The sequence below is a fragment of the Callithrix jacchus genome, chromosome 5 (assembly GCF_049354715.1).
Source record: "Callithrix jacchus isolate 240 chromosome 5, calJac240_pri, whole genome shotgun sequence".
In the NCBI taxonomy this organism is placed as follows: domain Eukaryota; kingdom Metazoa; phylum Chordata; class Mammalia; order Primates; family Cebidae; genus Callithrix; species Callithrix jacchus.
The window spans coordinates 83,760,329-83,788,108 of NC_133506.1; the positions used below are offsets into that span (position 1 = coordinate 83,760,329).

Genomic DNA, 27,780 nt, shown 5'->3' on the forward strand with positions numbered 1-27,780 from the left:
TACTTTGGGTGGCCAAGGTGGGTGGATCATTTGAGGTCAGTAGTTGGAGACCAGCCTGGCCAACATGTAAAACCCTGTCTCTACTAAAAATACAAAAATTAGCCAGGTGTGGTGGCAGTTGAGTGTAATCTCAGCTACTTGGGAGGCTGAGTTCCAGTGAGCCAAGATCATGCCATTGCACTCCAGTTGGATGACAAGAGTGAAACTCCATCTCAAAACAAACAAACAAACAAAAAAACCCAAAAAGCTATTAATTTCAATTTCTTCAGCTATCCACCAAGGTTAAAATCTACATGATAAGCCTGCTAATTAGCCAAAGATAAGTTAGTAAGTACATGGAAGTTCATTATTTTAGTCTCTTTATTTCCTATGTTTATTAAAACCCACAAACATAATCTCATTTATCATTAGGGCTCAGACTTTTATATTAACTGTGTATTAATATTTGAATATCACAAGTAGCTGGGCATGGTGTTGCATGCCTGTAATACCAGCTACTCGGCAGGCTGAGGCAGGAGAATCGCCTGAACCCAGGAGGCAGAGGTTCCTCTGGGTTCTGTGGTGAACTGAGATCATGCCATTACACTCTAGCCTGGGCAACAAGAGTGAAACTCTGTCTCAAGAAAAAAAAAAGAGAATTAGGTTGAAAAGAACAATCTTTTACATAAGGATGGTAAGAACAAGTCAAAGAACCATCCCCACAGAGAGGAACTAAGAACCAAGCAATTTCAGGGATAAATGTTCTTCCAAAACCAGAACCAGGGGTGGGATAGAGGAAAAACAAAAAGCAGAACTGGAAAATCCCTACAAGACTAAATGTTCCAAGTTCTTTTACTATATGTGAAGTGGTTTTAAAAAAATTAGTGAAGACAGACTGTGGTATATTGAACTGCTCAGAGGGAAATTATTAGCCTAACACCCATGTTATAAAAGAAGGCCCCAAATCAATATTCCTACTGTAAGAATCTAAAAATCTAAGAACGAGGCCTCTGAGACTACAAGCTGCTCTCCCAAAGCCTCAGTGAGAGCAGAGCTGCCACAGGGCCTATTCCTAAAGAGCCACCACATGGAGCTAACCCTCTCTAAGCCCCATCTTTGAGGCCATGGTGTTTTACACCAAGGGTGTCTCTCCTCTCTTCCCTCCCAGATCTAATGATCAAAGAAATGAAAAAGCCTGGAGAGAGTTTCAGGCTCTGGGTACTTTCTCTGCAAAGCCAATCCGGAATCTGGCCAACTACCTATCATGTTGCATTCCTATGCATGCTACAAAAGTCAACCTCCACAGCACCAAGAGCCCTGGCCACAGCTTGCTGGCACTGGTGTAGACGTGTGGGCCTTTCTAATTATAGAATCCAAGAAGAGCAAATGCTTAACAGAAACTGATAAAATCACCACTTAAGAATAGTGGTCTTCCCACCTCATAGTAGTTCAAGAAATATCTTCTGTTCTCATAGAGGTCCGCTTTCTTATTTCCCTCCATTTTTCTATGTAAAACAGCCTGAGGAAGGTAGCTTGTTCAAATGGTTAAACTTTTTGCTGTTTTTATTTTTCCCCTCCCTCCTACTGCTGCCTGGTTAAGCTTGTTATAAATAAGAATTTAAAATAAACGAGTAGTATCGTGGGAATATAAAAAAGTAGAACCATCAGAAATGTATGTCACACCAGTGAATTATACACTTAAAAATGATTATGATAGGCCAGACATGGTGGCTCACCTCTGTAATCCCAGCACTTTAGGAGGCCTGAGGCAGGTGGATCACCTGAGGTCAGGGGTTTGATACCAGCCTGGCCAACATGGTGAAACCCCCTCTCTACTACAAATACAAAAAATTAGCAGGGCATGGTCGTAGACACCTATAATCCAAGCTACTTGGGAGGCTAAGGCAGGAGAATCACTTGAACCTGGGAGGCAGAGGTTGCAGTAAGCCGAGATCACGCCGTTGCACTCCAGCCTGGGCAACAAGAGTGAAACTCCATCTCAGAACAAACAAACAAATGATTATGACAGTAAAATTTATGCAATGTATATTTTACCATGATACAAAATTGTTGAAAAGAGGCTAGGTGCAGTAAAACACGCCTGTAATCCCAGCATCAAGAGGCCAAGGCAGGAGAATCACTTGAGGCCAGGAGTTTGAGATCAGCTTGGCCAACATGGTAAAACCCTGTCTCTACTAAAAACACAAAAATTAGCCAGGCGTGGTGGTGGGCACCTATAATCACAGCTACTTGGGAGGCTGAGGAAGGAGAATTGGTTGAACCCGGGAGGTAGAGGTTGCAGTGAGCCAAGATCAGGCCATAGCAATCCAACCTGGGCGAAAGAGCAAGACCCTGTCTCAAAAAAAAAAAAAAAAAAGCTGGGCGCGGTGGCTCACGCCTGTAATCCTAGCACTTTGGGAGGCTGAGATAGGTGGATCACCTGAGGTCAGGAGTTCAAGACCAGCCCGGCCATGATGGTGAAATCCCATCTTTAAAAAAAAAAAAAATTTTTAATTAAAAAAAATAAAATAAAATGAGAGCAATTTTTAAGACACAACAGGAGACTAAATCTGAACCTTGATATTAATAAACCATCTTAAGATGGCAGAACATACTGAAGAACATATAGACATGTGTGACCCAAGGCTGGGCATGGTGGTTCATGCCTATAATCCCAGCATTTGGGAGGCCGGGGTGGGTGGATCACTTGAGGTCTTCGAGACCAGCCTGGCCAACAGGGTGAAACCCTGTCTCTACTAAAAATACAAAAATTAGCTGGATGTGGTGGCACATGCCTGTAATCCCAGCTACTAGGGAGGCTGGGGCAGGAGAACTGCTTGAGCCCAGCAAACAGAAGTTGCAATTAGCCAAGATCATGCCACCTCACTCCAGCCTAGGCAACCGAGTGAGACTCCATCTCAAAATAAATAAATAAATAAAACAAAAACAAAAACAGAAATGTGTAACCCAGTGGACCAAGGAAAACTAAATTTGTATTCTGATTTTGGCACATATCTTGGTAACATTAAGTTGTTTTTTTATTTTTGTTTTTGTTTTTGAGACAGAGTCTCACTTTGTCACCCAGGCTGGAGTGCAATGGTACTATTTCAGCTCACTGCAATCTCCCCCTCCTGGGTTCAAGTGATTCTTTTGCCTCAGTCTCCCAAGTAGCTGGGATAACAGGCATGCACCATTACACCCTGCTATTTAGAAATGTTAAGTTCTGCTACTTTTTTTTTTTATTTGTCAAGACAGAGTTTTGCTCTTGTTGTCCAGGCAGGGCTATAACGGTGCTATCTCAGCTCACTGTAACCTCCGCCTCCCGGGTTCAGGAGATTCTCCTGCCTCAGCCTCCCGAAAAGCTGGGATTACAGGCACACACCACCACACCCAGCTAAGTTTTGCATTTTTAGTAGAGACGGGGTTTCACCATGCTGGTCAGACTGGTCTCAAACTCCTGACCTCAGGTGATCCACCCACGCCGGCCTCCCAAAGTGCCTGGATGAGCCACCGCGACCAGCCAAGTTCTGCTACTTATCTTAATGACAGCAACACACGCTATCAGGAGAAACTCACGGTAACTGCTTAACTCTGACTATTTAATAACAAGTAAATTTTAAAATATATTCCAGACAAATCCTTTTCTACTTACACCTGCCATTTTTTTCTGCTTTACAACTTTAAATCCTTACCCTCTTTCCACTACAACTGATTCTTCTTGGTAGACAAAATTAGTGAACATAGGAATCAATTTTATATACTTCACCAAAAATATCTACACTGAATGTACATATTTAACCTTTCATCTAATTATTTAAACTCAGGTCCTCTTCTTAGGCTATCATCATCATATGTATATGTCTATGTATATGCATGCATGTATAGCTTTCCCCTTTCTCTGTGGTTCAGTATCCACAGTCAAATACGGTCCAAAAAAAGAAAATCCCAGAAATAAACAACTCTAAGTTTTACATGGCACACTGTTCTGAGCAGTGTGATGAAACTCACATTTTCCTAATCCATCCCACCTAGGACATAAATTATCCTTTTATTAAGTATACTCAAGCTGTATACATTACCCACCCATTAGCTGCTTAGTAGCAGTCTCAGTTATCAGATCCACCACTGCAGTATCACAGTACTTGTGTTCAGGTAACCCTTATTTTACTTAATAACGATTCCAAAGCACAAAAGTAGTGATGCCGGCAATTCATTTATGCCAAAGAGAAACTACAAAATGCATCTTTCTTTTTTTTTTGAAACAGAGTTTCACTCTTGTCTCCTAGGCTGAAGTGCAATGGTGTAACCTCAGCTCACTGCAACCTCCACCTCCCAGGTGTTCAAGCAATCCTTCTGCCTCAGCCTCCCAAGTAGCTGGGATTACAGGCATGCACTGTAAACCAGCTAAGCAAAATGCATCTTTTAAATGAAAAGGTGAAAGTTCTAGCTTAAAGAAAAAAGTCATATGCTGAAGCTGCTAAGATTTATGGTAAGAATGTATCTTCTGTGAAACTGTGAAACAGAAAAATGCATGCTAGTTGTGCATCTCAAACTGCAAAAGTTACGGCCACAATGCATGTTAATTGCTAAGACAGAAAAGGCAATAAATCTGTAGGCTGAAGACATGAACAGAGACATGCTGTACTGAGACAATCAGGTGCAGTACTAAATGCAGTTCCAGGCGTCCACTGGGGTTCTTGGAATGTACCCCCATGGAAAAAGGAGGATTACTTTATGTATGTACATATGTGTATATGGATGTCAAGTATGTGGAAGACAGCACAAGATGTCTTCACGTTTTCTATATATAGTTGTCCTTAGGTATATGGGGGGCGCGACTGGTTCCAGGACTGCCCACGTATACCCAAATCCACATATACTCAAGTCCTTCAGTTGGCTCTGTGGAATCTATGTAAACAAAAAGTCAGCCCTCCACATATGCAGTTTTGTATCCCACAAATATTTTATTTTCAATGTGTATTTGGTTAAAAAAAATCCATACATAAGTGGACTCACACAGTTCAAATCGACATTGTTCAAGGATCAACTACAACTGCAAAAGTTGTTAGCTGCCTGGAATCACATTAAAAAAGTGAATGAAGTTTGAGCACTGTCTATTCACTACTGGATCTTTTTTTATTTTAAGAGATGGAGTTTCATTCTTGTCACCCATGCTGGAGCGCAATGGCTCTATCTCAGCTTACTGCATCCTCTGCAGAACACAGACAGAAACTGTCTAAACCAACTTTGTTAATGCTCTGGAAAACAATGAAAGGTTTAGAGCAACCAAGCAAATAATCAAGAAAAAGCCATCTTAAAAATGCTCCTGGCATTCAAGGAAATACTGTGAAAACAGCAACCAAACAAATGGAAAGAACAGAGACATCAGTGTTCATACAAAATGAGAACAGTCTTTGCAAAAAGTTTGGAAACTTTCAAAGCAAAGAGACTACCATGATATCAATAATTTAAAAAAATAAACAACAGCAAAATAAAAATCTGCTTTTCACCACTCCTACACTATAACTGGAAAATGCCAAGCTTTCAAGAAAAAGAAAAAAATTACAAAGCATACAAAGAAATACGAAAATGTGGTCAGGCACTGTGGCTCACACCTGTAATCCCAGCACTTTGTGGGGCCGAAGCAGGCAGATCACGAGGTCAGGGGTTTGAGACCAGTCTGACCAACATGGTGAAATTCCATCTCTACTAAAAATACAAAAAGAGGAAAAAAAGTTAGCCAGGCGTGGTGGTGTGTGCCATAATCCCAGCTACTTAGGAGGCTCAGACAGGAGAATTTTTTTTTTAATTTCCTGGCAACTTTCATTTAAGAGACAGGAGAATTACTTGAACCCGGGAGGTGGGAGGTTGCAATGAGGCAAGATTGTGCCACTGCACTTCAGCCTGGGCAACAGAGCAAGACTCTGTCTTGGGGGAAAAAAAAAAAAAAAAAAAAACCAGGAAAATGTGGTATACTTAAAGGATCAAAGGAAACTGACAAAAAGTGTCCCCAAAGAAGTCCAGATGTTAGACTTACTACACAAAGTCTTTAAAATAACCATCTTAAATATGCTCAAAGAACCAAAGGAGGCTAGGCACAGTGGCTCAAACCTATAATCTCAGTACTTTGGATGCCCAAGTGGGGGCTGATCACTTGTGGTCAGGAGTTCAAGACCAGCCTAGCCAACATGGTGAAACCCCATCTCTACCAAAAATACAAAAATTTGCCAAGCACACACTTGTAATCTCAACTACCCAGGAGACTGAGGCAGGAGAATCACTTGAACCTGGGAGGTCGTAGCAAGATGTCGCCACTGCACTCCAACCTGGGTGACAGAGCAAGACTCAAAAAAAAAAAAAAAGCAGGTAACTTCCAAGAACTCTAAGGTAAACTGATGAGACCTACACAGAGATATAGAATCAAACTTTCAAAAGACAAAGAGAGAATCTTAGAAGCAGCAAGATAGAAGCAATTGTACAAGGGATCCGTAATAAGATAATCAGCCAATTCCTCATCAGAAATCTTGGAGGCCAGAAGGCAGTGGGATATTATCTAAAGCGCTGAAAGAAAAAAAAAAAGTTAACTGAGAATTCTACATTCTACAAAACTGTCCTTCAAAACTCAGAAAGAAATTAAGATATTCCCAGAAAAACAAAAGTGGAGGGAATTCAATACCACTAGACCTCCCTGTAAGAAATGCTAAAGAGAGTACTTCAGGTTAAAATGAAAAGAGCTAAACAGTAAAGAAAAGCCATATGAAGATATAAAGATGTCTAGAAAAGATAAATACACTGCCAATTTAAAAATCCAAGAGTACTGTAATTTTGATTTGTAACTTCACTTTTCACTTTCTACAGACTTTAAAAGACAAATGCATTAAAATTATTATAAAGATATAACTTGTGATATCAATAACATAAAGATGGGACAGAGCAATACAGAAGTAGAGTTTTTGTATGCAACTAGAGTTAAGTTAATATGAATTCAGTAACTTCAGATGTTATATGTAATCCCCAGGTAACCACAAGGAAAAATATACACAAAAGGAAATGAGAAGGAATCAAAACACATCACTACCAAAAAAAAATCAAGTAACACAAAAGAGAGCAGTAATGTGTAACAAAAAAGCTGTAAAACACAAAAATAGTGAAATGGTGAAAATCTTTCCACATCAGTAATTACTTTAAATGTAAATAAATCTCCTTAGGCAGAGATTGGCAAAGTAGATTAAAAGGAAATAATCCAACTATAAATTGTCTGGAAGAGAGTCCCTTTAGGCCATGCAAGGTGGCTCACATTTATAATCCCAGGCAGATCTCTTAAGCTCAGGAATTCAAGACCAGCCTGGGCAACATGGTGAAACCCTGTCTCTACCAAAAAGATAAAAAATTAGCCAGGCATGGTGCTGCACATCTGTGGTCCCAGCCACTCAGGAGGCTGAGGTGGTAGGATGCCTTGAACCCAGGACATGGAGGTTGCAGTGAGCTGAGATTGCACCACTACACTCCAGCCTGGGTGAAAGAGTGAGACTCTTTCTCAAAAAAAAGACTCACTTTAGAGCTAAAGACACAAATATACTGAAAGCAAAAATGATGGAAAAAGATACTCCATGCCAATACTAAGCAAAAGAGAAGAGCAAGGTTGGCTATTAGATAAAATAGAATTTGAATTGAAAACTGTTATAAAAAACAAAAACTACATTAAATAAGGCCAGGTGGCTCAAGCCTGTAATCCTAGCACTTTGGGAGGCCCGAAGCCGGTGGATTGTTTGAGCTCAAGAGTTCAAGACCAGCCTGGGCAACGTGATGAAACCCTGTTTCTGCAAAAAATATAAGTATTAGCCAGGTTTGGTGGCTTGCACCTGTAGTTCCAGCTACTTGGGGGGCAGAAGCAAGAGGATTGCTTGAGCCCGGGAGGCAGAGGTTGCAGTAAGCCAAGATCGAGCCACTGCACTCCACCCTAGATGACAAAATGAAACCCTGTCTCAAGGAAAAAAAAGGGCATTAAATAATGATAAAAGGGTCAATTATTATAAACACCAGAGCCCCAAAATACATGAAGCAAACATTGATAACGGAAGTGAGAAAGAGATTTGTACGATAATAGTTGGAGACCTCAATATCCCACCTTCAGTAATGGACAGGACAACCAGATACAGCATCAATCAGGAAATTGAGGCATTGAACAGTGCTACAAACTAACTGGACCTAACAGATACACACAGAATATTCTAGTTTCTGAGAGTAGAACATACATTTCTCTCAAGTGCACATGGAACGTTCTCCAAAACAGACCACACCTTAGGCCACAAAACAAGTCTTAATAATTTTTTTTTAAAATCAGAGACAACGTCTCTCTGTTTCCCAGGCTGGAATACAGTGGTGCAATTACCTCACTGCAGCATCAAACTCCTGGGCTGAAGTAATCCCTCTTACCTCAGCCTCCCAAAGAAGCTTGAACTAAAGGTGCATACCACCACACCCAGCTAATTAAAAAAATGTTTTTGTAGAGACAAGGTCTCGCTATGTTGCCCTGGGTAATTTCAAACTCCTGGCCTCAGCAATCCTACTGCCTCAGCCTCTCAAAGCACCAAGGTTACAGATATAAGCCACCATGCCTGGCCCACAAATTTTAAAAGACTGTACTCATGGCTGATTATCTTTTCCAATCACAATGGAATAAAAGTAGAAATCATGGCCTTGGCACGGTGGCTCATGCCTGTCTTTTTAAGACTTTGTCTCAAAAAAAATTAAGTAGAAATCAATAACAGAGGAAATAACTGGAAAATCCAAAATATGTGGAAATTAAATAATACACTCTTGTATTACTCCATTTTCACTCGCTATAAAGAACTATTTGAGGCCAAGCACCATGGCTCACACCTTAATTTCAGCACTTTGGGAAGCCCAGATGGGCTGATTGCTTGAGGCCAGGAGTTTGAGATCAGCTGGCCAATGTTGTAAAACCCTGTCTCCACTAAAAATACAAAATTAGCCAGGCATGGTGGTGTGTGCCTGTAATATAGCTACTCAGGAGCCTGAGGCAGGAGAATCGCTTAAACCCAGGAGGTGGAGGTTGCAGGAAGCCAAGATCGCGCCACTGCACTCCAGCCTGGTGACAGAGCAAGACTCCATCTCAAAAAGAAAAAACAAAAGAATTACCTAAGACTGGCTAGTTTATGAAGAAAAGAGGTTTAATTTACTTCTGCATGGCTGGGGAAGTTTCAAAAAACTTACAATCATGGCTGAAGGCAAAGGGGAAGAAAGCATGTCTTACCATTTTAGATCAGGAAGGAGCAGGGAGAGGATGTGCCACACTTTCAAACCATCAGCTCTTGTGAGAACTTACTATCATGAGAACAGCATGGAGGAAATCTGTCCCCATGGCTCACTCACTTCCCACCATGCCCCTCCCTGGACACATGGGGATTACAATTCGAGATGAAATCTAGGTGGGGACACAGAGCAAACAATACCAACTCTTTTTTTGGAGCTGGAGTCTTACTCATTTGCCAGGCTGAACTGTAATGCCATGATCTCGGCTTACTGCAACCTCCCCCTCCCAGGTTCAAGCAATTCTCCTTCTTCAGCCTCCCAGGTAGCTAGGATTACAGGCACCAGCCACCAGGGCCAGCTAATTTTTGTATTATTAGTAGAGATGGGGTTTCACCATGTTGGCCAGGCTAGTCTTGAACTCCTGACCTCAGGTGATCTGCCTGCCTCAGCCTCCCAGTGCTGGGATTACAGGCGTTAGCCACAATGCCTGGTCAACGATAACAACTCTTAAGCAACCATTGAGTCAAAGTCATAAATGGAAATTAGAAAATATCCTGAGACAAATGAAAATGAAAACACAACATAGTAAAGCTTATGTAGCAAAAGCAGTACTAGGGAAATATTTAGCTGTAAACACCTCCATTAAAAAAGATAAAATAGAGCCAGGTGCAGTGGCTCACACCTATAATCCCAGCACTTTGAGAGGCCAAGGCGGGTGGATTACTTGAGGTCAGGAGTGCAAGATCAGCCTGGCCAACAAGGTGAAAGCCCATCTCTCTGGACAATACAAAAATTAGCCGGGCACATGTAATCCTAGCTGCTTGGGAGGCTGAGGGAGGAGTATCGCTTTAGCAGAGGAGGTGGAGCTTGTAGTGAGTCAAGACTGTACTGCAGCCTAGAAGACAGAGCAAGACTCTGTCTCAAAAGAAGAGGAGGAGGAGGAGGAAGGAGGAAGGAGGAGGAAGAGGAGGAGGAAGAAAGAAGAAGAAAAATAGGCCAGGCATGGTGGCTCACACTTGTAATCCCAGCACTTTGGGAGGCCAAGGAGGGTGGATCGCCTGAGGTCAGGAGTTCGAGACCAGTGTGGCCAACATCATGAAACCTGTCTCTACTGAAAATACAAAATAGTCAGGCATGGTGACGTGTACCTGCAGTCCCAGCTACTCTGGAGGCTGAGGCAGGAGAATCACTTGAACCCAGGAGCTGGATGGAAGTCGCAGTGAGCCAAGATCGTGCCACTCCACTCTAACCTAGGTGACAAAGTGAAACTCTGTCTCAAAAAAAAAAAAAATGAAAGAAACATCTAATGAATAAGCTAACTTCATGCTTATGGAACTAGAAAAACAGCAAACTAAGCCCAAAACTAGTAGAAGAAGTAATAAAGATTGGAGTTGAGATAAATAAAACACAGAAAAGAAAAACAAAAGAAAGAAAAGGCCACAACAGATTTGAAAGTTCATGAACTTTATTTATTTATTTATTTAGCGACAAGGTCTCGCTCTGTCACCCAGGCTGGGAGCATTAGCATGATCACAGCTCATGGTAGCCTTGACCTCCAAAGCTCAAGAAATCCTCCCAGCTCAGGCTCCCAAGTAGCTGGGACTATAAGCCCACAGCACAACACCGGCTAATTTTTGCATTTTTAGTAGAGGGGTTTCACCATGTTGCCCAGGCTGGTCTCAAACTCCTGAGTTCAAGTGATCTGCCCACCTTGGCCTCCCAAAGTGCTGGGATTATAGATGTAAGACACCATGCTCAGTTGTGCTCGAACTCTTAGTGCATTCACAAGCCATACACAGATCTATGGACAAAGGACGGTAACTTACTGTCTCAAAGTGTTTAAGCACCACCTTTGACCAATCACCAGCTGACTGCTAGAAAATTGTTGACACAGGGTGACCCCTAAGAAACAGGGCTTTTTTAACTGAAAAAAATACAGAAACAACTTTGGAGATAAATCAATTTTCAAAAACTGCAAGGAAAACAATATTCCACAGATTTGATCCAGACAAGTTACTAAACAAATAGAACAATCCGGCCAGGCATGGTGGCTCATGCCTGTAATCCTAGCACTTTGGGAGGCCAAGGCAGTCAGATCACTTAAGGTCAAGAGTTTGTGACTAGCCTGGCCAACATGGTGAAACTCTGTCTCTACTAAAAATACAAAAATTAGCCAGGCATTCTTGCAGCAATTATTCCCTATGGTGCAAAAAAAAAATAGTGGTGTGCCCCTGTAATCCCAGCTACTCAGGAGATTGAGGCAGGAGAATCATTTTAACTCAGGAGGCAGAGGTTGCAGTGAGCTGAGATTGTGCCACTCCATTGGCTTTTTATACTATTTATTGAGTTTTTTAAAAAAAAATAATTGCTCTAGGGATTACAGTATGCATCTTAATTTATCACAATTTATTACACTCCAGCCTAGGCAACATAGTGAGATTCTGTCTCACTGTAAAAAAAAAAACAAAAAAACAAATAGAACAATCCCCAATTGGAAGAGGCGGAGGGTGCAAATCTAAAGTTGCTATCTGTATTGTACAAAAAATCTGATTTTCGACAAAAAACTGCAAGGCATGCAAAGCAACAAAGAGGCAAGGTCAATACACGGGGAACAAAACAGTCAATGGAAACTGTCTGTGAAGGGAGCCAAATGTTGGACTTCGCAAAGACTTTGAAGCAGTTATCATAACACATTTTTAAAAGTAGAAAAAACCAGCCAGGCGCAATGGCTCAAACCTGTAATCCCAGCACATTAGGAAGCCAAGGTGGGTGGACCGATCGATCACATGAGGCCAGGAGTTCTAGACCAGTCTGGACAACATGGTGAAACCCTTACTCTACTAAAAATACAAAATATTAGCTGGGCATGGTGGTGTGCACCTGTAGTCCCAACTATGCAGGAAGGTGAGGCAGGAGACAAAACCTCCATCTAAAAAAAAAAAAAAAAACAATTTAAAATTAGCTGGGCATGATAGCTGGGCATGGTGATGTGCACTTGTAGTCCCAGCTACATGGAAGTTTCAGGCAGAAGGATCCCTTAAACCCAGGAGGTCAAGGCTGCAGTGAGGCATGTCTGTACCACTGCTCTTCAGCCTGGGTGACAGACTGAGACTCTGTCTCAGAAAAAAAAAAGAGAAATACACAAAAGGACTCTATACATGTTTTTCACTTTTCTTCTCCTCGCTTCTTTAAAAGAGGTAAGAGTGTATAAAGCAATAGTTGTAACACTGCACTGTTGAGATTACAACATAGACATAATACGTGAGCCGATAACAACACAAAGGGAAGAGGGAACGGAGCCATATTAAGAGAACAAAGTTTCTATGTTTTAATGGAATTCAACTAGTATTTATATAAATTGTGATAAATTAAGATGCATACTGTAATCCCTAGAGCAATTATTTTTTTTAAAAAAACTCAATAAATAGTATAAAAAGCCAGAAAACTCAATGAAAGTATTTAAATAGTACACTAGAAAATAATCTATTTTGACTATGCACAGTGGCTCACACCTGTAATCCCAGCACTTTGGGAAGCTGAGGCAGGAAGAGTGCTTGAGGCAAGGAGTTTGAGACCAGCCCTGGTAATATTGTGAGACCCTATCTCTACAAAAGGATAAAAAAAATTAGCCAACTAAATGTTGTTAATAAGATTAACAGGTTACTTCTCACCTGCTAAAGAATGTGAGTGCAGGCTTACAGTCTCAGCTACTAGGGAAGCTGAGGCAGGAGAATCACTTGAACGTAGGAGTTCAAGGTTGCAGTGAGCTATGATCATACCACTGCATTCCCATCCAGCCTGAGTGACAGAGTGAGGCCTTTTCTCAAATAAAGGGGGGGAAAAAAGATAAAATAATCTATTTAATAAATATCACCGAGCACGGTGACCATGTGCGTAGTCTCAGCATTTTGTCAGGCCAAGGTGGGTGGATTGCTTGAGCCCGGGAGTTTGAGACAAGCCTGGGCAACATGATTAAACCCTGTCTCTACAAAAAAAAAAATACAAAAATTAGCCAGGTGTGTTGTATACTTGTAGTCCCAGGTACTGGGGAGGCTGAGGTGAGAGGATCACTGAGCCTGGGGAGGTCAAGGCCACAGTGAGCCATGATCACACCACTGCACTCCAGCCTGAGTGAAAGAGTAAAACCCTGTCTCAACAATTTTTTTTTAAAAACCAACAAATAAACAAATATCAACCACAGGCTGATAACTCCCCAATCTGTCCCCAGTCTAACCTCTCTGAAATTCACATGCACTTTTGACATCTACACTTAGATATTCAATGGTTATCTTAAATGTAACATGTCCAACAGAAACTCCTCATCTTGTTCCCACAGCCTGCTCTATTTATACAGTCTTTCCCATCACTGTAACTGACACCATCCTTTCAGCTGCTCAAGCCAAAAACGTTGGCGTCATCCTTGAGTCTTCTCTCTCACACCCCCACATTCAATCCCATCAGTGAATGCTGTTGCCTCTACCTCTACCTCCAGAAAGACTTCTTACCACCGCCACTGCTATTCCCCTATAGTCAATGCTACATACACTCATCTCTCACCTGGGTAATGACAAGAGTCTCCTGATTAGTCTCCCAGCTTCTGCTCAAGAAGCAGCCAGCTTGATCCTTTTTAAAAACATTAGTCAGATCACTTTTCCTCTACTCAAAACCCTCTAATGGCTCCCATCACACTTTGTGGAAAAGCCCATGTTTTCAACTGGCCTTCTAGTTATTCTTCAAGTTATTCCTTCTAATTATTGCTCAGGCATGCTTTCAGCCCTAGGCATTCATATTAGCTGTTCACTCTGCTTAAAAAGCTCTTCCCATGGATATCCACATGGCTCACTCTCATTTCAAGTAAAGTCTTTATTCAAATGTCCCTTTCTAAGGTCTTCACTGACTACCTTATTTAAAATTTGTTTCCCACCCCTACCCCCACCCCCAATTCTTTTTTCCCACAATACTTAGCAACTTCTAATATAATATGCAGTTATGGTTTTCAATTTGTTTCTTGTCTCTCTCTACCACGAAAATATAAGCTACATGAGAGGAGGGATTTTGTTTATTACTCTGTCTCCCGGACCTAGGACATAGTAATAAGCACTCAATACATATTTATGAAACTAAAATAAACAAATACAAATAAACAAAAAGAAAAGTGAAACTGACTTTAATTTTCTTCTGAAATCTCTATGGTATTTTTTAAATCTTTCAGCACATATAAAAATAAAATTAGAAGGCATGCAAAAGTTGAAACTATTTCTTACCAAAGTCCAGTCTATCTTTCTGGTTTCTCTGAAGCAAACCCAAAAGGAGATTAGCCAAGTAAGGTGATGTTTCTCTTGGAATACTGGGGGAAAGAAAAAAAAACAACCATCTGAGTGGTAAGTTCATACATATAAATGACGTTAACTTTTGCCTTCCACATAGAAACTAAAACATATATGTGGTTTCACAAATACCAATACATTTATACCAAGAAGACCATGTAAGACTCATCTAAAGAAAAAAAAAAGCACTAAACAACTATCTTTGAGAAACAGCATCAAATTGAGAAGATTCCTGTATTGTGCTTATTCTTGTTCAAGTATCTGCAGGAATAAAGCATCTCAAAAGCCCAATGTTGAGTTTTAGCATAACCTCAACCTTGCACTAATAGTTGCTATAGTGTTCTCTATTACAAAATAGCCACTTCGCTTTCTGTCTGGAAAAGGGCAGCACTTAAATACAAGTGAGAACTAACACAACTTTGTAACATCCAATATGAAAACAAGCAATAGGAAAATGAGTTAAGTAATAGGAGTACACAATTCAAAGAATAAGAATTACAAAAAAAAATATTAAACAGGCTGGGCACAGCATCTCACGCCTGTAATCCCAGCACTTTGGTAGGCTAAGGTGGGTAGATCACTTGAGGTCAGGAGTTCAAAACCAGTTTGGACAACATGGTGAAACTCTGGTAAAAATAAAAAAATTAGCCAGGCGTGGTGATGTCTGCCTGTAATCCCAGCTACTTGGGAGGCTGAGGCAGGAGAATGGCTTGAACCCGGGAGGCAGAGGTTGCAGTGAGCAAAGATCGTGCCACTGCACTCCAGCCTGGGTGACAGAACAAGACTCTGTCTCAAACAAACAAACAAAAAAAGTGGCCAGGCACAGTGGTTCACGCCTGTAATCCCAACACTTTGGGAGGCCGAGGCAGGCAGATCACGAGATCAAGAGATCAAGACCATCCTGGTCAACATGGTAAAACCCCATCTTTACTAAAAATACAAAAATTAGCTGGGCATGGTGGCATATGCCTGTAGTCCCAGCTACTTGGGAGACTGAGGTAGGAGAATCACTCAAACCCGGGAGGTGGAGGTCGATATGAGCCAAGATCTCGCCACTGCACTCCAGCCTGGGCAAAAAAGCGTGAAACTTTGTATCAAAAAAAAAGATATTGAACAAATACAAAGAGCCAAGCCAAATTCACCAATGAAGAGAAAAATGCAAATTAAATTAACAGCTAACTTGTCCTCATGCATTTGTAAGGCATCAAATCTAACATTCCGTGTTGGTAAAAATGAGGGGAAAAGAACAGTCTTCTATCTTGCCGTATTCACTGGGATAGCCTACTTGGAAAGCATCTCTTTTGGTCTGACAATTCCACTTCTAGGAGTCCATCCTAATAAAATGCACACATACACAAAGGTATACACACACACACACACACACACACACACATTTACTAGAGCCTAATTAAATTATACATTTATAGTAACCAAAAAATGAAAACAAGGACCTAATTAAATAAAATAACATACATCTATGGGACTCTCTGTGGCATTTAAAAGCATAGAGTGAATCAAGTATGGTGGCTCATGCTTGTAATCCCAACACTTTAGGAGACTGAGGCAGGAGGAGCACTTGAGGTCAGGAGTTCGAGACCAGCCCAGCCAACATGGTGAAACCCCATCTCTACTAAAAAAAAAAAAATTACAAACATTAGCTGGGCACAGTGGCAGGCACCTGCAGTCCCAGCTACTAGGGAGGCTGAGGCAGGAGAATCGCTTAAACCTGGGAGGCTGGGGCTGCAGTGAGCCGAAATCTAGCCTGGGAGACAGAGGAAGACTCTGCCTCAAAAAAAAAGCATACAGTGGCTCTCCACATCCTGTTGTGGAACATCATCTGTGGTATATTACAAAGTAAAAAACAATACGCTGCAAACAACTCAAAAAATAAGATGTAATTTCTCTTAAACTATGCGTGTATATAAATACATACATAAACAAGCACTCACCTCATGACACAAGTTCAGGAGAGAAAAAAAAGAGAACAAGCACTCAAACACGTATAAAGAATTCCCACAAAAACAACATAGAAAGAGACACAGCAAACTCTTGTTACCCATAAAGAAGATAGCAAAGCTGGAGGGAATTCACTTTCTACTTTACATGCATCTATTCTGTCCACATAACACTCCTTACAAGGAACACATGTAACTTCTGTACTTTTTTCTTTTTTTTGAGACAGAATTTTGCTCTTCTTGGCCAGGTTGGAGTGCAATGGTGCAATCTCGGCTCATTGCAACTTCTACCTCCTGGGTTCAAGTGATTTTCCTGCCTCAGCCTCCCAAGTAGCTGGGATTACACGCGTGTACCACCATGCTCAGCTAATTTTGTATTTTTGGTAGAGATGGGGTTTCTCCATGTTGGTCAGGTGGGTCTCAAACTCCCGACCTCAGGCGATTCATCCACTTCAGCCTCCCAAAGTGCTGGGATTACAGGTGTAAGCCACCACATCTGGCCACCTTTTTCTTTTAAATTTACTTTACATTTTAAAAAGGAAAGAAAAGAGTACAGCACTACACAGATACCTATAATGTGCCAGCAATTTTCTAATTTCTTGTTATAACAAATCCTTTCACGTTACTATCAACTGAAAAAGAATTCAATAATGAGAATACATAAAACGCATAAAAACACATACAATAAACAACACTCTGTTCACAAATAGTAAAACCCAGTGTAATCTAAACACATACCTAGGCATTAAGCTCCTGTTTTTTTCATAAAACATCCTTAAGTCTTGAGGACTATTGGCCTATTAAAAAAAAAAAGGTTTAATTTCCTAAACAATGGGAGCAAAACTTCCAAATCATATGATTGACGCTCATATTTTTTTTAAGGGATTGAGGGAGTGGGAGTTTCAAGAAAAGGATTGAGGGGAAAGTACGAGGGAGGAGGAAAGGAAAGACAGACGATGCTCATGTTCTTGCTACAGAACATAAATTCTCAACTTGAAAGCCACAAATTGCTGAAGGAGCCATAACTGGTCATTAGGAACTCATAAAACCTGTGAAATTGTGTGAAAATTTTGCACATTTGAGTATAATGTATCTTTTTTGAGGTACCTTTTTCAAGGTCAGTCTCTCAGGAGTCTGAAACTTAGAATAGATTAAGGACCACTATTCTGAAGGTTACATGACCTGCCCAATACGTAGATTATTGTTGTGTGAAATTCAGGTGTACTCTACCTTAGGAGCCTAAAGGAATTCAAAGAAAAGAACTATGTATACTGCTACTATTCAGTCTCTCCACACCAACAAGTAGCTGATAACAACAGCTACCGACTTAGTGAAGCCTCCTCTATATGCAAACTAGACTAAGAAATTAAAAGTGTTTAACTTGGCTGTGTCACTAATCTTCTTAATATTATCTTGGGCAAATATTTTCACTTTGTTCCAGTTTTCAAATTCAAAGATCTTTTTTGTAACATAAGAAATTATAACATGGCGGCTGGGCATGGTGGCTCACGCCTGTAATCCAAGCACTTTGGAGGCCAAGGCGGGCGGATCACCAGAGGTCGGGAGTTCAAGACTAGCCTGACCAACATGGTGAAACCACGTCTTTATTTTTAAAAAAAGAAATTATAGCATGGCAATATTAACTCAAAAGAAATCATTGTGATTATATTCTACAGGGTCACTTTTTGACAGGATATTGGAGGAGAGGAGGAAAAGACAGACTCATAATAATTTCCATAAAGCGTATATAATTACCTCCCTCTCACCTAGCAGTGTCAGGAACAGACAGTTACAGGTGGTTTCCAGTGATCTCCCCAGACCACCCCCAGCCCTCATGTGGATTCCAGGCTAAGCAGGAAGCTCTGGTGTCACCATTCACACCCATTTCCCAGCAGGCTGTTTTATCCCTGACCCCAGCTAGTTTTTACTAGCCCGGAAAACATATAACAGGCTTCATGCCCAGTTCAACTACAAAGGGCAGGCAAAAAAAAGGGGAAAAGCAAAGGATGTTCTGAGTCATTAACACAGTTTTTGCCTATAACAGAATCAAAGTAAGTCACAGAGAAGCCAAAAACACTGCTTTCAAAGTATTCTTCATTTTACAAATCAAAGGCAACTATATAATGAGAAGGTTCCAAAACTGAGGACATAAGAAAAAAATCAGGCTACCTGAAAAGGTGGTTTTCCAACTAGGCATTGGTATATGACTGTTCCTATGCTCCACAAGTCAGCCTTAGCATCATAATGTTGAGACATAATAACTTCAGGAGCCTAGGTACAGAGAAATTTAAGGGGTATGGAGTATGTTATTCACATAATTAATATGCACATCTTAATTAACTCGTTAAAATGACACTCCTAACAAACTACCAGAATAAAACAACACCCTGTAATAGTTCTCTAATCAAATAACTTAGAACTATGTAATTATATATTGAGATTTACTAGTAAATCTCAAAAACAATGCTGCATGAAAAGACGCAGTTATAGAAACAAATGTTTCAACTGATTATAATGGACACATAAAGTCCAATGACAGGACTGAAATAATAATAAAGAAAAATACACACCAATTATAGGACAGAGGATCCCTCAGGTATGTGAGAGAAGCAGAAGAGGAAAGGTGCAAAGGAACTTTGGCTGTTTCCAAAATATTTTATTTCTTTTAAAAACAAGAGCAACATACCCAGACACCAGGCCAGAAAAAAAAAAAAACAAGATCAAGACAAACATGGCAAAATGTTAACTTTGTGAAATATGGATGGTGGGTATACGGGTGTTTGCTATATTATTCCCTATGTTTTTTGTAATCTGAACACTTTCATAGTAACAGAAAAACTATGATGCAAAACCTCACACAATAATAAAAATTGTCCTAAAAGCAAAACCATTTATCTGCTGCTTTGTTACAGGTATTTTCAGACCTCTCATCAAATTCTGCTTTTTAAATATATCATTAATCAGCACTATTAAATAGAAATGGAAAATACACTTAAAGATAGTAAGTTTTATTTCCCAGATGTAACATTTATTTTCAATTTTAATTCCCTTTGGAAATCGGGTCTTTCTGTGTCCACAGCTAGCCATGAATTCCTGGGCTCCAGCAGGCCTCCTGCCTCAGCCTCCTGAGTAGCTGAGTTTAAAGGCATGCATCACTATACACAGCTTAGACATAACATTTTTATTTTCCCTAGTAAATTGCTTATTAAGTCAATTTCTTTTAATAATCAGCCAAAGCACTGTAACCTCATGGCTAAACTAATTTTGCACTCAAGAAGTACAAAGTATCTTGCATTAGAACTGAATCATTTTCTTAAAAAAAAAAAGAAAAAAATAAAGAAGTACAAAGTAATTTTAAAATTTACATAAAATTCTAAAATTTATTATATATAAGCAGTAAAATTAGGATCAAGAAAGTAAAGCTGATAAATTTTTTTGAAATGTGATTACTAGTTCAAAATTGATTTTAGTTTAGAGAAATTTCTAATTTAATATAAACCCATTTTAAACTTAGAACTAAAATAGGGACATTTATTTCACATAATTCTGAAGCTCTAGAATTAACATATTTCCAGACTAAATGCTGCACATTAGTTTACAAGTTTCATAGCCTAACCCTATAATATATAATGATATCTGTATGAGAGGATAAAGGGGAAAGCTGATATTTTTCAGCTTTGAGTGTGAGGCTGATGGAAAAAACATTTATAATATAGGGATCCTGTCAAAAGAGTTAACATGCAAAAGATGAGCACCTTACAGCTGAAGAACTGCTCGCAGAAGGTGTTTGTTAAGCATTCCTAGTATTATACATTATGTACAGCATGGCTATTCTTGATGAATTTTTATTTTTGAATTAATGGATTTGTGCCATAACTAATTTTTTTCTAAAAATAAAAACAAATGGGCAAAAATGACTTACTTTTACAGTCCACTATGCTAAAGCAAAAGATGCCTGTATTATAGCATCATCAGTAATAGAATCAACATTAGGAATCACAACTTGGACTATATGTAAAATCACATCTTATTTGGAATCAAGTATTATATTTAAATTCCAATGCTTATGGAGCCACACTTTAAACACACAAGGATGCAAACACCCACTCACCATGTACATGGGGGATCCACACAGTGTTGCAGCCATCATGTTACTGTGTAGGTAACGAGCAAAACCAAAATCCGCTATTTCACAAAATAAAAAGTAGAAAAGCAAATGATACCTTTGTTCATACCTAGCATATATGATTCTTCAAGACACAAGAAGGCACAAAGGACTATGAAAAATAAACAGCTTATTGAATAAGACTGTCCACCAAAGAAAAAAGTAGCTACCTTGATTTCAACAAGCTAAAAATAGTAGTCATCATCAACTGTACAAGTCATTGCTCTGCCAGATTTGTAACCAAGGTGCACCAAGCTTTGCAGGTGAAAATACTAATTATAATAAGTTCATTAATAAAGCTTTCATTAAATATCAATACCAGATGTAGAATGTGAACAATTATGTTTTTCTTTTCTTTTTTTTTTTTTCTTGTTTGAGGCAGAGTCTCGCTCTGTTGCCCAGGTTGGAGTGCAGTGGTGCAATCTCAGCTCACTGCAACCTCTGCCTCCTGGGTTCAAGCAATTCTTCTGCTTCAGCCTCCCGTAGCTGGGACAAGAGGCATGAGCAACCACACCCAGCTAATTTGTGTAATTTTAGTAGACGGGGTGTCACCATATTGGCCTGGTTTTGAACTCCTGACCTCATGATCTGCCCACCTAAGCCTCCCTAAGTACTGGGATTACAGACTTGAGCCACTGTGCCCAGCCAACTATGTTTTCTTTATTGTTCTTTATTTTCTTTATTGTTATTCAAATCCTTTTGAGATACTGCTAAAAAAGAAAAAACTGCCAAGGGCTAAACTAGATGGTCTCTGAGATCCCTATGTCAAAAGCCTAGGAACTGTAAAGAATCAGGGTTAATTTGCTGCCAGTAACCACACCACATCAATTTCCCACTCAAGAGAAGCAGGTATTCATAGTTAGAGTTCTCGATGTGGGTCTGTCAGCACTGCTTGAGATTTAGCAGACACTGTCAATAAAGTTAAGGATTCACCTATCTAAGCAACCTCCACAACCTCAATAAAAATATCAAACTGCATCAATAAAATCCATCATTTGGCTAGGCGTGGTGGCTCACACCTGTAATCTCAGCACTTTGGGAGGCTGAGACGGGCAGATTGCCTGAGGTCAGGAGTTCGAGACCTGCCTGGCCAACATAGTGAAACCCTTTCCCTATTAAAATACAAAATTTAGCTGGGCATGGTGGTGCATGCCTGTAATCCCAGCTACTCAGGAGGTTGAAGAAGAATCACTTGAACTCAGGAAGCCTAGGTTGCAGTGAGCTGAAATCACACCACTGCACTCCAGCCTGGGCAATAAGAGCAAAACTCCCAATAAAAGGAAAAAAAAAATAATCCATCATTCAACAAAGCTAAAGTTGTCTAAAAATAGTTTCAAAAATGTTCTTTCCACAACGCAATACATGGCAATTTACCTATTTTGATGCGAATACCACTGACACTTGACTTTCTGCGATTGACATAGGACAGCAAGATGTTCTGTGGTTTGAGATCTCTGTGGATGATTCCTTTGCTGTGCAGGATTCTCATGGCAGCTGCAATCTGATGCAGAAACACTCTGATAGTGTCTTCGCTGAGAGTTCCTTTCACTGGTATAAAAGGAGTCACGTAAATATTTAAGCACACAAAATCAAATTCCATCTGCATATTCCAACAACATCGCTGAGTTGTAAAGGAAAGTATGAAGGGAATAAGGAATCCTTATTAACATTTATTCATTTTTAACTTTAATAATTGAAGTCTATGAAGAAATACCAGATTTCTCAAGACTTGAAATCAATCTGTTGTAAACAGAACTGACTGGCTCTTTCATCTTTTGTTTCACCTGTGTCTTTTGCTTTTCCCTTCCTGTTTTTACTGCTGAAGGTGCCCACGTGACTTTGAACACCACAGGTACTCAATAAACATGAATCCCCTTTACCAGCCAAAAACTAAGTTCCCCTTCATATTAGTCAAATATCTGGAATAAGTGTCCATATTTAATTCTAACCATTATGTGAGCACAAATGAAAAACAAGTAAAATCCTTGACCAGAGGGACCTGGATACTACTCCTACCCGTAGCTGTGAGACATCTATGTTCCTGCATCTTCTCTATCCTTTTCTCTCCCACGTACCTGTCCCACCATAATATCTTTCATAACTAAAGATACCCCAAGAATAAATGTTTTAACCTATTTCACCACTATAAAGAGGTGATATGAGCTGGGCGCAGTGGCTCATGCCTGTAATCCCAGCACTTTTGAAAGGCCGAGGTGGGTGGATCATGAGGTCAAGAGATCAAGACCATCCTGGCCAACATGGCCAACTCCCCACCTCTACTAAAAACACAAAAATTAGCTGGGTGTGGTAGTGCATGCCTGTAGTCCCAGCTACTCGGGAGGCTTGAGGCAGGAGAATCACTTGATTCTCGGGAGACGGAGGTTGCAGTGAGCCAAAACAGTGCCATTGCACTCCAGCCTGGTGACAGACCTAGACTCCGTCTCAAAAAAAAAAAGAAAATCCCTCTGTGCCATATATAAAACTTGATGAGACTAACTACATGAGGCTGACATGATGATTAAATAAAATCCATTTAATAATGAAAACTTGCAGCTGGGCGCAGTGGCTGAGGCCTGTAATCCCAGCACTTTGGGAGGCTGAGGGTGGGCAGATCACAAAGTCAGTAGTTCAAGACCAGCCTGACCAACATGGTAAAATCCCATTATCTAATAAAAATACAAAAAAAATTAGCTGGTGTGTGGCACACACCTGTAATCCCAGCTACTCAGGAGGCTGAGGCAGGAGAATCACTTGAACCTAAAAGGCGGAGGTTGCAGTGAGCTGAGATGGTGCCACTGCACTCCAGCCTGGTGTCAGAGTGAGATTCTGTCTCAAAAAATAAGTTAATAATGAAAACTTGTGCTCATTTCAGCAGCACATATATTAAAATGAGAATACAGAGATTAGCAAAAATAAATTTATATTAAAACCTTTAAAAAATATGAAAACTTTAGAAAAAGTTTTACACATAATAAATATTTCAATGTATTAAGTATGCAAATAAGTTTATTATAATGAGTCTAAAAGTCACAAGTGTAATTCCTTACCAACACTAAGGATTTAATATCCATGAACCTATTTAAATTATTTGTGAATGCATGTCTGTTCATGTAATTCTTAGAAAATGTTTACATAACATATTCCATTTGCAAATAAGAGAAATAACATTAATACATGGAACAAGTGCAATATTATGGTTTTAAAATCATTGTAATGACCTGTCAAGTAATACATGTCCTTAACATCTTCAAATAAAATAAATCTTTATGGTTTAAAAATTAGCAAATATGCCAAGTGCTGTGGCTCATGCTTGTATTCCCAGTTCTTAGGGAGGCAGAGGCAGGAGGATAGCTTGAGCCAAGGAGTTCAAGACCTGCCTGGGCAATATATCGAGACCCCGTTCTCCACGAAAAGGAAAAAAACAAAAAAATTATCAAATATGGCCCAATGCATGGTTCACGCCTGTAATCCCAGCACTTTGGGAGGCCATGGCAGACTGATTGCTTAAGCCCAGGAGTTTGAGGCCAGTCTGGGCAACATGGTAAGACTCATCTCTACCAAAAAAAAACAAAAAATTAAGGCCAGGCACAACTGCTCACACCTGTAATCCCAGCACTTTTAGAGGCCAAGGTGGGCCAATCACCTGAGCTCAGGAGTCTGAGACCACCCTGGGTAACATGGTGAAACCCCACCTCTACTAAAATACAAAAAATTAGCCAGGCGTGGTGGCACACATCTGTAGTCCAGCTACTCAGGAGGCTGAGGCACGAGAATTGCTTGAGGCCAGGAGGCAGAAGCTACAGTGATATGAGATTGAGCCACTGCACTCCAGCTTGAACTACAGAGTAAGATGCCATCTCAAAAAAAAAAATTAAAATTAAAAAAATTTTTTAATCATCAGGTATTTTTTTTCTGTGTGGGCTGTTCTTAACCTGTTCTTTTTTCTCTCTTTCTTTTTTTTAAAAAGATGGGGTTTCACCATGTTGGCCAGGCTGGTCTTGAACTCCTGACCTCTGGTGATCTGCCCGCCTCAGACTCCCAAAGTGCTGAGATTACAGGCGTGAGCCACCACACCCAGCCCCTTAACCTGTTCTTAACCTATCTTCCCTTTTTTCCATTTTTATTTTTTTTCTTCTAACTACCAAATTCAGGACAATGGCTGCCTCTAGGGAAAGCACAGGAATGGGACTGCAGAATGGCTTACAGGGAGCTTCAACTTTATTTATAATTTCTTGTTTTTCTTTCTTTTGTTTTTTTTGAGACAGAGTCTTGCTCTATCACCTAGTCTAGACTAATGAAATGGCGTGATCTCGGCTCACTGCAACCTCTACCACCCAAGTCCAAGCAATTCTCCTACCTCAGCCTCCCAAGTAGCTAGGACCACAGGCATGCACCACCATGCCAGACTACTTTTTACATTTTTAGTGGAGACAGGGTTTCACCATATTGAACAGGCTGGTCTCGAACTCCTGACCTCAAGTGATCTGCCCACCTTGGCCTCCCAAAGTGCTGAAGTTACAGGCGTGAGACACCACGCCCAGCCTATAATTCCCTTGTAAATAGTGGTGGGGGTTCGATACCAGTATTCTTTACACTTTTCTCTACACAGCTTTTGAATGCTAGCAATATTCTATATTTCAAATATTTCTGAATCACACCCCAATTACTAGGTGAAATTGAACATTAACATGTTATCTTTTGTAAACTGTCCACACTCTTTGTGTATGCATCAATTGAGGTCTTAGTGCTTTTACCATCAACTGCCATAATCTACTTATAGGTTGAATGTATTAACCTTTTGCTGTCTTTTTGAGTATTCCCCCTGCAACTTTTAAGGGGTGAACAAGTAGGTGTTGGCTACTTGTTAAAGAAATATTAAAAGAAAATATTCTGGGCCGGGCGCAGTGGCTCACGCCTATAATCCCAGCACTTTGGGAGGCCAAGGAGGGTGGATCATGAGGTCAAGAGATCAAGACCATCCTGGTCAACAAGGTGAAACCCCGACTCTACTAAAAATACAAAAATTAGCTAGGCATGGTGGTGCATGCCTGTAGTCCCAGCTACTCGGGAGGCTGAGGCAGGAGAATTGCTTGAACCCAGGAGGTGGAGGTTGCGGTGAGCCAAGATCATGCCATTGCACTCCAGCCTGGGTAGCAACAGCGAAACTCCATCTAAAAAAAAAAAAAAAAAAAAAAAGAAAAGAAAATATTCTGGAGGGACATAATTTGATCTGAATATCCTACATGTATGCATTTCGGGTTCAGAATTTCAAGCACCATCTAACACTAAAATCTGTACTTCTGTACCACAGAATACTGTAAGGTCTTATAATGTTTTTTGTTGCCTTTTTTTTAATTACAAGAAATGTTCACAAAAATATATTCTTGGATATATTTTTCACTATAATTTTTTTATTTTGAAAGAAATGAAAAGGACTAAAACTCAGTCAAGCCTTTTGAAGGAGAGGAATTCTATCTGGTTTCTTCTCTCCTTGGGACAGGCCCATATCTCAAACACTGTCAGAGGTAACAAAAAGGTAAACACTGATATAAAAGTAAAGCTTAGGAACAAAACTACAACCAACACCAACTTGGCTACAAAGTTACCACAAGTCAAACACAAATCTTTATTGAATGTTTCTATACAAGAGCAGAAAATGGGTAGTGTAATTCAGAAGTACCTCTCAGCATTAAACAGATTGCAGCACTATCTTTGTTGAAAACTGACACATAGACAAAATTACCTTGCAAATAATCTGCGAGGTCTCCACCATTGCAATACTGACATAGAAAAGAGAAAGTAATGAAAATAAGGATAGTGATTCAAGATTAATTCAATCCATTGTCAACTGTGATTAAAAAATCATTTGCATATAATGTAATGTAAATCTAATCTAAAAACATTATAGATTCAAAATTTTAAAAATTTTAAATTCCTTGAGTAGAATTGAGATCACTAAATCAACTTTATTAATACAAAAATTAAAATAATTTATCTACTGCCAATTCTAAAGTACATATTAATCAAAGGGATTTGAAATATGCAGATTTATGCTAGAATCTAAAAAAAAAAAAGATATTTGAAATAAATTCAACAGAAATTTGCATACTACCTACCTCCATCACCAAAAAGACAGAGTTGGGTAATTCCTGAAAAGTAAACATATTAAATACAATTTAGAGAAAAATTAAACACAAAATTTAAAGATAATGATAGTTAAAAATACCATACTTGTTCATTATTAAAACTGATAAAATGAAATCACAAAATCTATTAGAAAGTGAAATAAAAATTCCCAACACAATGATGTATCTCCTCTAGAAAGCCAGATCAACTTTTAGTAACACTAATGTAGTCATCAAGAAGTAAAATTTTGTTTAGCAAAATAACTAGAGAAAAATTCAACTTTTGGTTATGATTGATCTAAAACAACAGATATAAGACAAAAAGCATGGCAAATTTACAATGGGGAAAAAAAAGGAAGGATTCTTTGCTCCTTGGGGAAACACTTCCACTTTGAAAAGTTTATGATTTGGCCGGGCATAATGGCTCATGCCTATAATCCCAGCACTTTGGGAGGCCGAGGCGGGTGGATCACGAAGTCAAGAGATCAAGACCATCCTGGTCAACAAGGTGAAACCCCGTCTCTACTAAAAATACAAAAATTAGCTGGGCATGGTCGTGCGCGCCTGTAGTCCCAGTTACTCGGGAGGCTGAGGCAGGAGAATTGCTTGAACCCAGGAGGCGGAGGTTGCGGTGAGCCGAGATCATGTCATTGCACTCCAGTCTGGGTAACAACAGCAAAACTCCATTTCAAAAAAAAAAGAAAAAAAAGTTTATGATTTGGAGCAGTAAAATGTCATAATCCTCCCTAGAAACACTAAATGCACAATCTGATTTCTGGAATACATGACTCAGGATGCCTGGTTTTCTGTTTTTCTGGGTTTTTTTTGTTTATTTGGGGCAATTACATTATCAGGAATTGTTGGCAAAGGGAAATGCTTTATCACATTACCAACACATGTTCTAAAATGTTAAGGAAATGAATTGAGGGCTCTTCAAAAGTCTCTGCTGGTAA

At 39.8% G+C, this 27,780-nt stretch overlaps 1 protein-coding gene across 9 annotated transcripts in view; it reads right to left on the reverse strand.

The window, feature by feature from the left end:
* Positions 1 to 27,780, reverse strand: part of ULK2 (unc-51 like autophagy activating kinase 2) — a 101,503-nt gene that overhangs the window by 58,578 nt on the left and 15,145 nt on the right. For all 9 annotated transcript variants that reach the window (XR_013535619.1, XR_013535620.1, XM_078373187.1 and 6 more), the window contains exons 4-10: positions 26,819 to 26,851; positions 26,446 to 26,482; positions 22,077 to 22,250; positions 20,649 to 20,722; positions 18,707 to 18,808; positions 17,276 to 17,334; positions 14,520 to 14,602 (exon numbers count right to left, since the gene is read on the reverse strand). Coding sequence is in view for 7 of the 9 variants with exons in the window: in XM_078373187.1 (XP_078229313.1) it covers positions 14,520 to 14,602; positions 17,276 to 17,334; positions 18,707 to 18,808; positions 20,649 to 20,722; positions 22,077 to 22,250; positions 26,446 to 26,482; positions 26,819 to 26,851 (562 nt within the window). In the remaining 2 variants the exon portion in view is untranslated. The remainder of the gene's footprint in view (positions 1 to 14,519; positions 14,603 to 17,275; positions 17,335 to 18,706; positions 18,809 to 20,648; positions 20,723 to 22,076; positions 22,251 to 26,445; positions 26,483 to 26,818; positions 26,852 to 27,780) is intronic.